The following is a 14,018-nucleotide window of genomic DNA, read 5'->3' as shown; positions in this document are numbered from 1 at the left end:
TATTACAGAAGTTTTTGCAGAGTACAAATGAACAGAGACGCAAACACAATGAACCCTCGCATACCTCCCATCTGCGCCTACGGTGAACTCCCTTTTGCCAATTTTTTTTTTTTGGTTAATAACCTGTTTTCTTTGATTTTGCTTGTTTTCCCTTGGGGTTGGAGTATGTTAAAGACCTTGCCGTTTTTGCGTAAATATGTGTTGTGATCGTTGTGTATAGAGGTTTGCCTCGTTCGTGTAAACAGAGATGTAAAACGTCCATTACGTGGATATTCTATATATTAAAAAAAATTTTTTTTTAGGTTATTTACTTATTTTGAGAGAGAGGGCAAATTTGAGCAGGGAGGGGTAGAGAGAGAATCCTAAGTAGGCTGCGCATTGTCAGCGTGGAGCCTGATGTGGGGCTCGAACTCACTAACCGTGAGGTCGTGACCTGGGCTGAAATCAAGCGTCTGATGCTTAACGGACTGAGCCACCCAGGCGCCCCTGCGTATCCCGTATTTTAATCCACCCCCCTTCCTCCTCTTATATCAGCATTGAGTTCGTTTCCAGACTCTTGACATTATAAACAATGTCACCAGATGCATTCAGTTTCAGGCCATGATGTCATCATTTGACCTTACCCATTCTCCTGCCTGGGAAGTAGCATTGAGTGGCAGAGTTAATATTCCCCACCACTAGCCGGAGGGTCTGTATATGGTTCAGTGGAGAAGACATTTGAGTTACATTTTGCCTCCCCACTCCCTGGGTAGGAGTTTTATCAGTTAGGATTAGGTTCAACTGTGAGTGGCAGAAAATCACAAGCAGTGGCTGAAGCCAGATAGAGGTTCATTATAGAAGTTCGTTTCTATCTCACGTGAAAACCTTTACGTACTGGCTCCAGGGTGGGAGTGACCCTCCACGGTGTCAAGAACTCGAGCTCTTTTTACCTTGTTCTGCTGTGAGTGGTTTCCATTCCCAAAGTGGCTGCCCTAGCTCCAGCTATCGTGCCTGTATTCCAGGCAGCGAGAAAGAGGAAAGAAAAGGAAAAAGCACACTTCTCCTTTAGGCGCCTTTCCTGAAAGTTGCACATATCACTTCTACTTACGTTTCATGGGCCAGAACTTAGTCGCCACGGCCATCTGGTTGCAAGGGTGGTGAGAAAGGCAATCTTTATTTGGGGTGAATGTGACCTCGGCTACAAATCAGATGTAGGCATTGCACTGCTAGTGTGTGAACAAGGTGTGGTGGGGGCTGCCAACGATGCCTGAAGGGCGATCAGGAAAGGCTTCCTAGAGGAGGTGATACAGGAATTTGCCTAAGACAGGCGAGGTTTGCTTTTTATGAGATGAAACAGAATAAGCTGGGCATTAACGGGAAATTCGATTTAAAAACTTGAAGTTGTTCCCAAACCTTTCTCATTTTCTAAGAAATTCTGTATTGAGTCCATGGCAAGAGTTAACTACCCCAACTGAGGAATTATTTGTTGAGTGGATGAGTGAATGAGTGAGGAGAGAGGGTTGTGAATGACTCCCAGCGCTGTGACCCTGGGGGGTTCCTGGGGCAGACCTTCTTTTCTGAAGGTAGCCACCATCATCCCTCTCACCTCACGGGCCCTTCCGCAATTTGTCCTTGTCGCTCCTCCGGAAGGTGGGATCTGTCGCACGACCCCTGGGAATCCGGGCAAACGCTGTGGCTCCTTTGGCCCACAGAGCCGGGCACACGTGAAGCTGCGTTAATTCTAGAAGAAGCCCTTAACTGGCCTTGTGGTTTCCACCTCCTGCTTCTTGTGACGACCCGGCTGGTGAGGAGCCCGAGTCACATGGAGAGGCCTGGAGGAGGGGACCCCACGGAGAGAGAGACAGAGAGACAGAGAGAAAGAGAGAGAGGAAGGGAGAGACTAGGGCGGGTCAAGATGCCAGGCAAGTAATAAAGAAGTCAGTTATCTTGGACCTTCCAGTCCCGCTGCCCTGGCTGATGCCACGTGGGTTGGAGAACCATCCCGCTGAGTCCTCCTTGGATTCCAGACCCACAAGTGCTCACGTGAAATAAATGTGCTTTGCAGCAGAGCAACGGATCTCTGGAAACCTGCCTTGAGAGGCTAGGCTATGGAGCATGCTGGGCTGTCCCTGGCAGAGCCCCACACGGAGGGCCAGTGGAGGACATCTGGGGTGCGCTGACGGGGTGACCAAAGCCAGCCGTGGGCATAAGTCTCGTGTGGCCTCCGTCAGCCATCAGCCATTCTGCACGGAGAGAGAGAGGGCTCCTTAGAGGCACTATCTCACGTTTTTAGACGCACCCAGAACTAGCCTGTCAGGTAAACAGCAAGGGAGCTCTCGAACACATCTAGGCTCCTGTCAAAAGGACTCAGGAACCAGCTTGAAAAGGTCCACACTGGCCAGAGAAGAGACAATGTGAGCCTTTGTAAGGACAAGAGCCGGGATGGGCCTCGCCCCTCCTGGGAACTCCTCTCCCCGCCATGACACGGGCCTGCCTTGACTGCCCATGAGCCGAAGCCCCGCTCGGACCCTTCCTTTGTCTCTGTCGTTCTCCAAAAGGCTTGCTGTGTCTTCTCGATCCTCCCTTCTCTCCAGACACCAGATCTGCACGTCTTTCCCACCCCGTGACTCCCACAGCAGTGGGGCCATGGCCCCAGCCTCTCCTCGGGCATCGTGGAGGCCACTCCAAGCAAGGCTGGAGTGCGTTGGGCCTGGCAGTTCGGAGGGGCCGTAGGGCATGCATGAGCAAGGAGGGAAATGAGGTCTAGGCCCGTTCCATCCCGTCTCCTGGTGAGTCTGGGGAAGACGGCGGGCGTCTTTGCGTGCAAAGGCCAGGAGCAGGGATGGGTTTGGAGTGCGGAGGATGGCTGGTTGACCCACCCCACGGTCTTGCAAGAAGCTCCAAAGGAGAAGCCTTTAAAGCTCTTGGCAGCTTGAAGGGGTTGCGTTGCTGGTAGGCCCAGTGCCACAGGTGACCTGGACCGGAGCCCGGGTGGGAGCCAGATCTATTTTACTCCCACAGGACCTGCCTGGCCTTTGTCGGCTGTAGGGAGGTGCATTTCCCCCTCCCCTGTGGGCAGCAAATTCCCCACGAGTCAGCAGGAAGTGCCTCTGGGCTCACCCACCGGCTTCTATTGGCTTGTGAGATGGATGAGCCAAGTGAGTGTGCAAGGCCTCTGTGCCTCCCTGGGGCCCACCAGCCTGGAGCGCCCGCGGGTGTCCCTCAGTGTACCAGCCTGGTCACTGGCCCTCCTTGTCACCTCCCGACATCCAGGTGCTGAGCGTGGGCTCCTTCCCTTCATTCAGTGGAGAACAAATTAAGGCACCTGGGGTCGAGGCTTAAGGCTCTTGGTCCCCTGTGCCCGTACCCCGTGCCGGGCACCGTCCTCAAGTTTTCGCGTGCTAACCGGCCCAACGTCCGAACTCTGTTGCACGGACCCAACAGGTACGTTCTACTATTTTACTCCCCGCTTCACAAATGCAGAAACCGGGGCGCAGAGAAGTCAGGCGAGCGACCCAAGGACGCACGGTTCCTCGGTAAGATAGCCAAGTCCCGCCTGGCTCCCAGAAGCTGTCCCAGGTTGACACCCGCAATGACCGTGCCTTGTGTCCCAGCCGGCTCTTGGGATCTCGGAGGATCTTTCAGATTTGGGGTCACGGGTGAGGCTAGAAGGTGCGCACCCAGCCCGCTGCAAACGTGGTCGGGTCGCCAGAGTGGCGGAAGAGGGGCCGATTCCAAGCAGCTGCTTGGTGACAACAGTTCTGTCCTCCTGTTCATCCAGAGAGCATTTCGTTTCACAACAGTGCTGTAAGGAGCTGGCCGGAGAGGGCTCCCCGCCCGCGTCAGGTACTGATCAGAAACTCCGGGCTGGGACCAATAATGCGCTGTGTCTTCATAAGCTCTAGATGATTGTTGGCAGTAAGGAAGCTGACCGTGGTCTCATCCGTCCTGCACCTGACCAGGTGTGGCACAGAGTAAGTGCGCGTTACAATGAGTGAGATCAATAGCTCGTCTGCTGCTCTGCCATCAGAGGCCTCAAATGAGATCGTGGACATAGAGTGCCTGATTGAAGCCTCAGCACACAGTAGGCCCTCACTAAGGGGGGCAGGAAGGATTGTCCCGGCACCAAGGTTGGAGGGCTGCGCGCTGGGAGCCGGTGGGGCTCGCCGAGGAGGGAGAGAACCAGGACGGAAGATTCAAGGTTGGGGGGCGTGGCGACTGCTGATGTCACAATGCCCCCATTTGCCTGGATGTGTCGGGCTCCTGGACCCCTCCGAGGCTGGCAGAGGGGATGGCCGGCAGCAGCGAGAAGATCACCGGGGAAGTGGAATCCAGGACCAGGGGGACATTTGCGGACCAGAAATAAGCACGGGGCAGAAGAACCACCAAGATACTGGCGGAGGCATGGGGAATCACCGAGACCTGTCAGGTACTGGTCCGGGTGGACCAGCAGGTGTCCCTGATGGGGAGAGTCCAGGGTCCCAGTGAAAGTGCACACACCCAGCTACCAGGAGGGCACGTCCTTCACAGGAGCCCCCCCGTTTGTTTGCGGGTTCCCGGGGCATCAGGCGGTCGTTTCCTGGAGTGGCCTCAATTCTGGTCCCATGGCCTCCCGGGGACTCTGTCCAACGTACTGATGTCCCAGCCCCACCGCTCAGACCCTGATTCACTTTGCAGAGGGCTCGGGCACAGGTCAATTTAAAGAAAATGGTCAGGTGATTCTACTGTGCTTTCAGGGCAACAATTCTACTTAAACAAGAAAACAACACACACACACACACACACACACACCCCTACACGATCCAGCTATGTTTTCTAATGAGCAGCGGGGGTCGCGTGTCGTGTCCCCCCAGAGATGCTCAGACTCTGGACAGAGCTCAGCTCCAAGAGAAAGTTAAGCTAGGACTGGTAAAGTCATGAAATTCACTATCAGGAATCTATAGGAACCGGGGCGCCTCCGGGGTGGCTCAGCCGGTTGAGCGTCCGACTTCGGCTCAGGTCACGATCTCGTGGTTCGAGAGTTGGTCCCGAGTCGGGCTCTGTGCTGACGGCTCGGAGCCTGGAGCCTGCCTTCGGATTCTGTGTCTCCCTCGCTCTCTGCCCCTCCCCTGCTCACGCTCCGTCTCTCTGTCTCTCACAAATAACTGTTAAAAAAAATTAAAAAAATAAAAACAAAAGCAACACTCAGTAAACCTTATGATCAGTGAAGGCAGTGCGGTGTAGACGGGGTAGCAGGGAGAAAAGGCACCTTCTGCTGGGCCTAGCACCCAGGCAACCATCCCATCGTGGTGTTGCTGGAGGCCACAGCCACAGAGGCCCCTCCGTGCCGGTCTCTCTGGTTCTACGCTTGATCTGGCTATACTGCGTCTGTCTGAGGGTCCCAGGGTCACAGCCTCCAGACCCCCTGGCGGGCACTTTTCTCCCTCCGTTTTAGCGGACGTTACTGCAGGGATGCCTCCCCCGTGCTTGACGCCTGGACTTGTGCAGGGCACAACGGTGGCTTCCTCCCCAGCTGAGCAATGTTCAGGCCCCGCAAAGCCTGGGTCTGCTCTGGGTGTGACAATTGTAGAAGGCTTGCTTTGGCCTTTTGTTGCTGCCACCACTGGGGGTCTGGAGTCCCCAGGCTGAGCAGTGGACGGCCCTGGGCTTCCCTCCTCGCTCCCTCTGGTCAAAGCGAGAGCCCCTTGGTGCCATATTGGAATCAGTCAGTGCATGTCTGTGTCTCCATGTACGTATGTCTGGGTGTCTGTGTGTCTGAATGTTTATGTGTGGGCACGTGCCTGTCTCTGTGTGCGTGGCCTGCCCACCCACGCCTCCCGGAGTCCCCGATCGCTGTGCCTTCTGCTTATGTGTCACCCCACGGGCTCCTTCCTGCCCAGAGGTGGTCATGGAGCTGTGAGGACAGACGCCAGGCTGCAGAAACTTGGGGGGGGGGGTGAGGAAGAGGGCAACAGTTAGTACAGGCCACTCCCCGGGGAACTGTGGCCGAGAAAAGTAGCAAAACAGAAGTCAGGGAAGCTCGGGGTCAAGGGAAGAATTTGTTAGAGACGGGGAGATGCGGGTTGTTTGGACACAGAAGGGGAGGAGCAGAGGAGAGGGGCAGTTGGGAAATGCTGGCAGGGAGGCAGGCAGTGGGGCTGGATCGGAGAGGCTGAGGAGGGTGGGGCCGGTCCCAGGACTTGTTTCCCAGCCCCGAGGCCATGCCTACCCCCAGGCTCTAGCGCTGTCACCGCCCCCGGAAGGAGCGCTCACCTGCAAAGGGGCGGACAGAGGCCGGCTTTGCCAAGGCAGCAAGCACTCAGTGGGGTGGCGGTAGTGCTCGCGACCTCCCGCGGGTCCATACCCTCAGTTCAGCCCTGCCAAGTCCAGCCAAGTTCACGCCTGGGCTGGGAGCCCGTCTCAGTCTTTGACGGGCTCAGGATCCTCGAGGACACAGATGTGTCAGCATCTGACACCTGAAGGCTTGCCTGGCTCCTGGGTCTGAACCTCTGCCTAGGCCCAGCCCCAGCTCCGTAGCCGTCCAATCTCCCTCTCTGTGCCCACCCCCCTCCTTCACCGGCCCCACGCTCACCTCTGTAGTCATTCCATGCTCACCTCCGTGCTCATCTCCGTGCTTGTCCCCAGGCTCATCCCCAGGCTCGTCCCTATGCTCATCCCCAGGCTCATCTCCAGGCTCATCCCCAGGTTCATCTCCAGGCTCACCCCCATGCTCGTCCCCAGGCTCATCTCCAGGCTCATTCCCCAGGCTCATCCCCAGGCTCATCCCCAGGCTCGTCCCCATGCTCACCTCTGTGTTCATCCTCAGGCTCATCCTCAGGCTCACCTCTGTGCTCATCCCCAAGCTTGTCCCCAGGCATGCTTATCCCCAGGCTCATCCCCATGCTCATCCCCAGGCTCATCCCCAGGTTCATCCCCATGCTCATCCCCAGGCTCATCCCCAGGCTCACCTCTGTGCTCATCCCCATGCTTGTCCCCAGGATCATCCCCAGGCTTGTCCCCAGGCTCGTCCCCACCTCCGTCTCCAGCTCTGTGCCCATCTGCATTCTTAACCCCAACCCCACGCTCATTCTCAACATCTTCCTGTCTATACAATTCCCACTTTGCCAGAGGACAAAAGAGGTCAGTAACAAGCCCAAAGTTGTACCGCTGGCTAGCCAGATCCAGCACTCAAACCTGACACCACTGGACACCAATGGTCAGGCTCTGAACTCCCACGCCACACTCCGGCATGGCACCGGTCCCCGGGTCCCCGGCCTCTGGCCCTTGTATGACCTCTGACCGGATTGCCCGCTTGACCTCCTGACATCACTTTGCCGGCTCCTGACTTGGTCCCGATCGGTTCAAACTTCAGCCAGCCTGTGCGTCTCAGCTCAGTTGTACCAGCTACTGGTCCCTGGCCGGACCCTTAGCCCTGTTGCCTCCCCAGGACCTCATGGGGCTTCCCCACTCCCAGGTTTCCCCAGGCCACCACAACTCTGATGACAGGACGGACAGGCAGGTCGGAAGACAGGCTCAGAGGAGGGTGTCACAGAGGAGGTATTTTGGGTTGGAACGGGTCCGTTCACGTTCACGGCCTCCAGTAAATGGCATGGTGGGTTCTCCACTGCGGAGAGAGAAGATGGGGAGGAGAACCCATGGCTCCACAGAGGGTGGGGCTTGTGGAACGTGCCAGGGCATCAGCGAGGAAAGGATGATTTTGTTCCAGTTTCAGATGCTTGCTTTTGGCCGGAGGGAGACAGGGGCCAATTGGCTAATTATAGCCTGAAAGTCACTGGCTGATGGCCAGATCTCTTTTGATAGGTGCGGCCACCAGCACTCTGTTCTGCTAATTTCACTGCTATTTCACTCACCTTCCCAAAGACCCAACCCTCCCCCCCCCATGGCCGCTGGTTTTTCCAATACACTTGATTGTCTGTATCTTCTTCTGCTTCACCCCTCCGTCTGAGTCTCCTCACCGAGGCTAAAGAGAATCATTCACGCAGGCGCACACCCCACCCCCCCACTCATGTCCACCCCACCCCTCCTTTTGACAGCTTTTGTTCCATTTCTGCCTGCCCCACCCCCTCTCTCTCCCCCCCCCATCCTTAGATCTTAATTTTTTTTCCTTATCCTTTATTATTATTATTTTTGAGAGACAGAAAGTGCAAGTCGGGGAAGGGCAGAGAGAATGTCAAGCAGGTTCCACACTGTCAGTGCGAGTCTGACGCGGGGCCCGAACCCACAAACCGTGAGATCATGACCCAAGTCAAAGTCAGACGCTTAACCGACTGAGCCACCCAGGCGCCCCTGATATTGTCTTTTGTGACGAGCCTCTTCAAGTCTCTATTAATTTTCTATTTTTAAAAAGATTTTATTATTTTTTAATCTTTATTTATTTTTGAGGGAGAGAGAGAGCGAGAGAGAGAGCATGAGTGGGGGAGAGGCAGAGAAAGAGGGAGACACAGGATCTGAAGCAGGCTCCAGGCTCTGAGCTGTCAGCACAGAGCCTGACTTGGGGCTCAAACCCACAAACCGTGAGATCATGACCAGAGCCAAAGTGGGACGCTTAGCCAACTGAGTCATTCAGATGCCCCAATTTTCTTTTTCTTTCTTTCTTTCTTTCTTTCTTTCTTTCTTTCTTTCTTTCTTTCTTTCTTTCTTTCTTTCTTCTTTCTCCTTCCTTCCTTTATTTCATTTCTTCTTTCTTTCTTTCTTTCTCTTTCTTTCTTTCTCTTTCTTTCTTTCTTTCTTTCTTTCATCTTTTTCTTATTGATTGTAGGGTTTAAAATTTTTTTTAAATACATTCTGGGGCATCTGGGTGCCTCAGTCAGTTCAGTGTCTGAGTCTCTTCTGAACTCAGGTCTTCATCTCAGGGTCATGAGTTCAAGCCCCACATTGGGCTCTGTGCTGAGCATGGAGACTACTTAAATTTTTTAAAAAAACTTTTTAAATGCATTCTGTATACACACTCTTTTTGATTATATGGAGTACCACAGTCCATTTGGATGGACGCTTGTCAAATACACTCAGTGGTATCTTCCAGTGAACAGAAATTTAACTTGAGGGGAGCCTAGATGATTTAGTCAGTTAAGCATCTGACTCTCGATCTCTGCTTCAGTTGTGATCTCACTGTTTTGTGAGATTGAGCCTGCGTTGGGCTCTGTGCTGACAGAGGGGAGCCTGCTTAAGATTCTCTCTCTTCCTCTCTGCCCCTCCCCTGCTTGCTCTCTCTCTCTCTCAAAATACATAAACATTTAAAAAAAATGTTTAACAGTAGAAATCTTTTTCTACTCTGAGGGCATGGAGATATTTTCCTCTGTTATCTTCTAGAAGCCTTATTGTTTTATTCGTAACATTTAGAGGTACGACTCATCTGGACTTGATATTTTGGGTATTATGAGAAGGTAATTATTTTTCCATGTGGATCAAGTGATCTAGCACCATTTAATGAAAATACCGTCCTTCACCCACTGCTCTGCGGAGCCATAAAGTGGATCTTTTCTGAGCTTTCTACTTTTTTTTTTTTTAATGTTTATTTCTGAGAGAGAGAGAGAGAGAGAGAGAGAGAGAGAGAGAGAGAGGCAGAGCATGAGCAGGGGAGGGGCAGAGAGAGGGAGACACAGAATCGGAAGCAGGCTCCAGGCTCCGAGCTGTCAGCACAGAGCCTGACGCGGGGCTCGGACTCACGGACCGCGAGATCATGACCTGAGCCCAAGTCGGACGCCCAACCGACTGAGCCAACCAGGCGCAACCCCGCCCCCCCAAACTTTGATATCTTTGAAATAATTGTACAAAGTATCTTTTTAGACATTTTATGCTTATGGCTGATGTTTAGAAATGCAAATGATTTTGATATGCTGTGTTTACATCCAGCAACCTTGTAGGTTTCTTTGGGTTTCTACCTATGTAATCAGGTATGCTAGTTGAAAACTCTGGTTTTAGAATCTGATTTTGTTTTGAATTCTTTTTTTTTTTTAACTAATCAATTTACGTAAAGTAGGCTCCATGCTCTCAATGTGGGACTTGAACTCACGACCCTGAGATCAAGAGTCGCTCGATCTACCAACTGAGCCAGCCAGCCACCTCCTTGGTTTTCAATTCTAACCTCATCATTTACTAAACGTAGGACTTTGAGAACATTGCTTCATTTTTCTGAGTCTTGTTTCTTTTTCTACAGAGTGGTGATGTTCTCTCATAGGTTTATAGTGAGGAATAACGAAACAAAGCACACATCGTCTTGAGCCAGTGCTCACACACACTGGCACAATCCATTTGTGATTTGTCAATACATTCCTCGCCCTTGATTTCCCCTTTCCCGTTTAACTCCATAGCTCTCCAAATTCTGGCTTTTACCCTGTCGTTTGACAGAATTGCTCTCAAAGGTGTGTTCCTAGCGTCTACTTTCGTGGACTGCCCTATTTCAAATGCTGGTTTCAAGTCCCACCTGTTCCCCTGGCTGACTACTAATTCGGGATTTCCCACAACCCCTTCATCCGGTTTGACGCTTTGCCAGAACGACTCCTAGAACTCAGGAGAGTGCTTTACTAGATTTACCAGTTTATTTTAAAGGATACAAGTCAGGAACCGCCGCGTGAAAGAGATGGGGGTGGTTTCCATGTGTTTTCCAGGCACGTCACCTTTCCAGTATGTTGATGTGATGTGTTCACAAACCTGGAAGTCTCCTGAACCCCATCACTTAGGAATTTTTATAGAGATTTTGTTAGGTAGCCATGATCGATTAGATCATTGGCCATTGGTGATTGAACTCAATTGCCAGCCCCTCTCCCTTTCACGGAGGTTGGGGGTGGGGCTGAAAGTTCGAACCCTCTACTTACCTGGTTGGTTCTTCTGGCCACCAAGCCGCCATCTTGAAGCTATCTAGGCTCCCCTACGTGCCATCTCATGAGTATACAAGAAGCAATAAATTCCAAAGGCTTCAGGAGCTTTGTGCCAGGAATGAGGGACAAAGATCATTTTTTTAAAAAAATTATACTACAGTCTTCTCGGCAGATACCTTCCCTTGGCTTCTCGAGACTACTCCCCCACTTTTCCTTCCTCTTGTCTGGGATCTCTGCCCAGTCTCCAAGTGGGTTTTTCTTTCCTCCCATGCCTTAAGTCCTGATTTCTTTCCATGGTTCAGTTCTCGTCCCTTTTCTCAACTTAACTTTTGACCTCATCTTTTATCAAATTTTTCTATCTGTAACCATGGCCGTTTTTGTTGGATATCAGGTTCATATGGACAGTGGTTCACTGGGCATGACTACCTGGCTTTTCTATAATGCCCCGAATGAAACGAAGCAGGTTTCCCCAAGCCTGCTCTCCCTCTCTATTAATTCTGTCCATCCCCTAACTCAGGGACCTGAGCATCATCTAGACCCATCTCACTCCTTCATCCCTACCCGTCAGCTGTGGCCATGTTCTGTCCCTCATGTTTGTTTTCACTGCCATTGACTTGGTTCACTTTCCCACAATTTTTCCCCCCAGTTGGCAACACCAGCTTCACCTGGAAACTTATTAGATTTGCACATTCTCGGCCTCCAGCCAAGATCTATTGAGCCAGAGACTCTGGTTCTGGTACCTGACAGTCTGTGTCTTACTGGGCTTTCTAGGTGATTCTGGTACCAGGGAAGTAGACCACTGGTCTTGCCCAGCTCTCTATGTGGCAGGTCTGGCCCCAGAATGACTACTGACTGAAATGAAGTCAGTGCTGCCCCTGGATGTTATCCTGACCTTCCCAGGCTGGGTGAGAAATCACTCCTGTCTCATGACACCTTGTGTCTCCTTTGGTTGTGACCCACCTCGTCCTGTAGTGGAATTGCAGGTGGTGGCCCCAAAAAGGTAGGGATTCAGCCATATTCACCATTCTCAGTAAGCGTCCATACAGTTTTGGGTCCTGAGATATATGTGGAAAAAGACAGACGAATGCCTTTGTCTCATGGAACCGAAATTCTAAGAGGGCAGGCAGAAAAGAAATGGTAAACAAAGTTAAGATAATTTCAGATGGTGGTAAGTGCTGTAATGAAAATGAAATAAGATAATGTGATGGAAGGGGGCTGAGGGCTAGTTTAGATAGAAAGCTAAGGAATGCCTTTCTCGGAAGGCGCCATTGAGCTAAGATCTAAATGATCAGAAGCCAGCTATGGGAAAATGTGGTAGGGAAAACCATCGTAGGTGGAGGGATAGCTGGAATTTGGTGAGTTTGAGGGCAGAGAGAAGAGCGATGTGATTGGAGGGGGAGAGAGAGAGAGGGAGAGAGAGAGAGGCAGAGGCAAACTCCTAACTCCATGGTCAGAGTTTGTTGGGATTTCACTCCAAGGGCTGTGTGGAAACCCTCGGGGAGGGATGTGAGTACTGGTGTGCGTTTTGGGAAGACCACTCGGGCTGCTGTGTGTATAATATAAATCGTATGGAGACAGGAGTAGAAGCAGGGAAGCCAGTTTGGAGGCCACGTGAGTATCCTAGTGGATACAGAAGCAACCCTGGGAACGTGTGTTTAATCACGTGGATCCTGGTGCCCACATCCAAATCCTGGGCCCTCCACAAAAGGGGTGGCTTTGGGCAAGTAACCGAACCTCTCTGTGTCTCAATTTTACCCTCTGGAAGAGGGGATAAAAGCAGCACTTAACTCATAGGTTTGTGGGGAAGGCTCAATGAGTTAATATAGAAAAGCATGGACAGAGCTCTATGAGTTATTATCATTATTACTAGTGGTTGTTCTCATTATAGCATGGAGGGAAAACAATGGGTTCAGAGTATTTCTACTGGCCGAGTTGACATGACTTGAGGATGAACTGGATCTTAAGGATGAAGGGGAGAAACGACTCCCTGGGTTTTGGCAAAAGGTTTAACACAATGGGGAGGGGCAGGTCTTGTTGTGTGTGCGTATGTGTGTGTGTTGAACAGGGTTCTGGGGCACCCCTAAAAACATCCAAGAATAGATGCTCGGCAGGAGGTTGGATGCATGAGTCTGGAGTCTAGGGGAGAGCTCAGGGAAGCCTGGAGACACACGTGTACGAGTCATGGCGGAGTGATGGTGTCCCCACGGGAGAGTGTGCAGACGGGGAAGAGAAGGACACCCAGGACAGAGCGCTGGGCTCTCTCCTAATACAGGCAGAGCAGAGAGGCAGTATCTGGCAAGGAGCCGAAAAGAGCAGGCAGTGAGGTGGCGACACCGGAAGAGAGAAAGGGACGTCCCAAGAGTGGCCGGTGGGATCCATGGCTACCAAGAAGTCAGACGAGCTCAGTCCTAATACACAGTAGATAGCTGAGTTTGACAATGTGGAAGCGATTTGCTGAACGGATGAGTAAAACTGAACTTTTTTTTTTAATGTAAAAATCAGCTCAATTGGGGGGCGCCTGTGTGCCTCAGTCGGTTGAGCATCGAACTTCCGGTCATGACCTCACGGTTCGCGGGTTTGAGTCCCACCTCGGGCTGTCTGCTGGCACTGGGGAGCCCGCTTTGGAAACTCCGTCTTCCTCGCTGTGTGCCCGTTCCCTGCTCACTCTCTCTCTCTTTCTCAAAAACAAACAAACAAACAAACAAACAAACAACAACAACGAAAATCAACGCAATTAGAAAGTCTGGTTGCATCCTCTCCTGGACGGCCAACAAGGATTCGCTGAGCGGGGAGTCCCAAAGACAGAGGACCAAACAGCTGCCACGGAAAAGATCCCACCTGCTTCATTGCTCCTGAGCAGAGAAACGGCTCTTGCCTCTTCTTCACCATAAGGTTTTAGGACCCACCAGTGAAAGGGGACCACGCTGAGGTGGAAAAAGCATTTCCGAAGCTGGAATCAAACATTTCCAATGGCACCACGGTGGGGCACAGCTGTTTTGAATCCGGGAGCATGTTAACGTACCATTTCTAAGACTTTTCCGCATCAGACCCGTAACCTTTGACACGAGTCTTTTCCCTGTTGTCCATTGAGGTGCGGACGGATCAGATCAGTGATTCTCAAACTTTCTCGCCCATCGGTGTTGGCTGCGGGCTCACTAGAGGGCAGGTGGCCGAGTCCCGCCCCACAGTTTCTGATGCGGTTGGCCAGGGTGGGACCAGAGA

At 52.1% G+C, this 14,018-nt stretch overlaps 1 protein-coding gene across 2 annotated transcripts in view; it reads left to right on the top strand.

Annotated features, from left to right (window-relative positions):
- Positions 1 to 971: 971 nt before the first annotated feature.
- Positions 972 to 14,018, top strand: part of CDRT4 (CMT1A duplicated region transcript 4) — a 33,064-nt gene continuing 20,017 nt past the window's right edge. The window contains exons 1-3 of one of the 2 annotated variants that reach the window (XM_053212179.1): positions 972 to 3,137; positions 3,253 to 3,423; positions 3,761 to 4,408. In XM_053212179.1, coding sequence (XP_053068154.1) covers positions 3,970 to 4,408 — 439 coding nt within the window. In that variant the 5' untranslated portion in view covers positions 972 to 3,137; positions 3,253 to 3,423; positions 3,761 to 3,969. Of the gene's footprint in view, positions 3,138 to 3,252; positions 3,424 to 3,656; positions 4,409 to 14,018 lie in introns of those variants that run through there. The other variant, XM_015081166.3, reaches the window with a different exon arrangement.

This window comes from Acinonyx jubatus, chromosome E1, assembly GCF_027475565.1.
Source record: "Acinonyx jubatus isolate Ajub_Pintada_27869175 chromosome E1, VMU_Ajub_asm_v1.0, whole genome shotgun sequence".
Classification (NCBI taxonomy): domain Eukaryota; kingdom Metazoa; phylum Chordata; class Mammalia; order Carnivora; family Felidae; genus Acinonyx; species Acinonyx jubatus.
The sequence above is the reverse complement of the archived record's forward strand: the minus strand, read 5'-3'. Positions and strand labels throughout refer to the sequence as shown.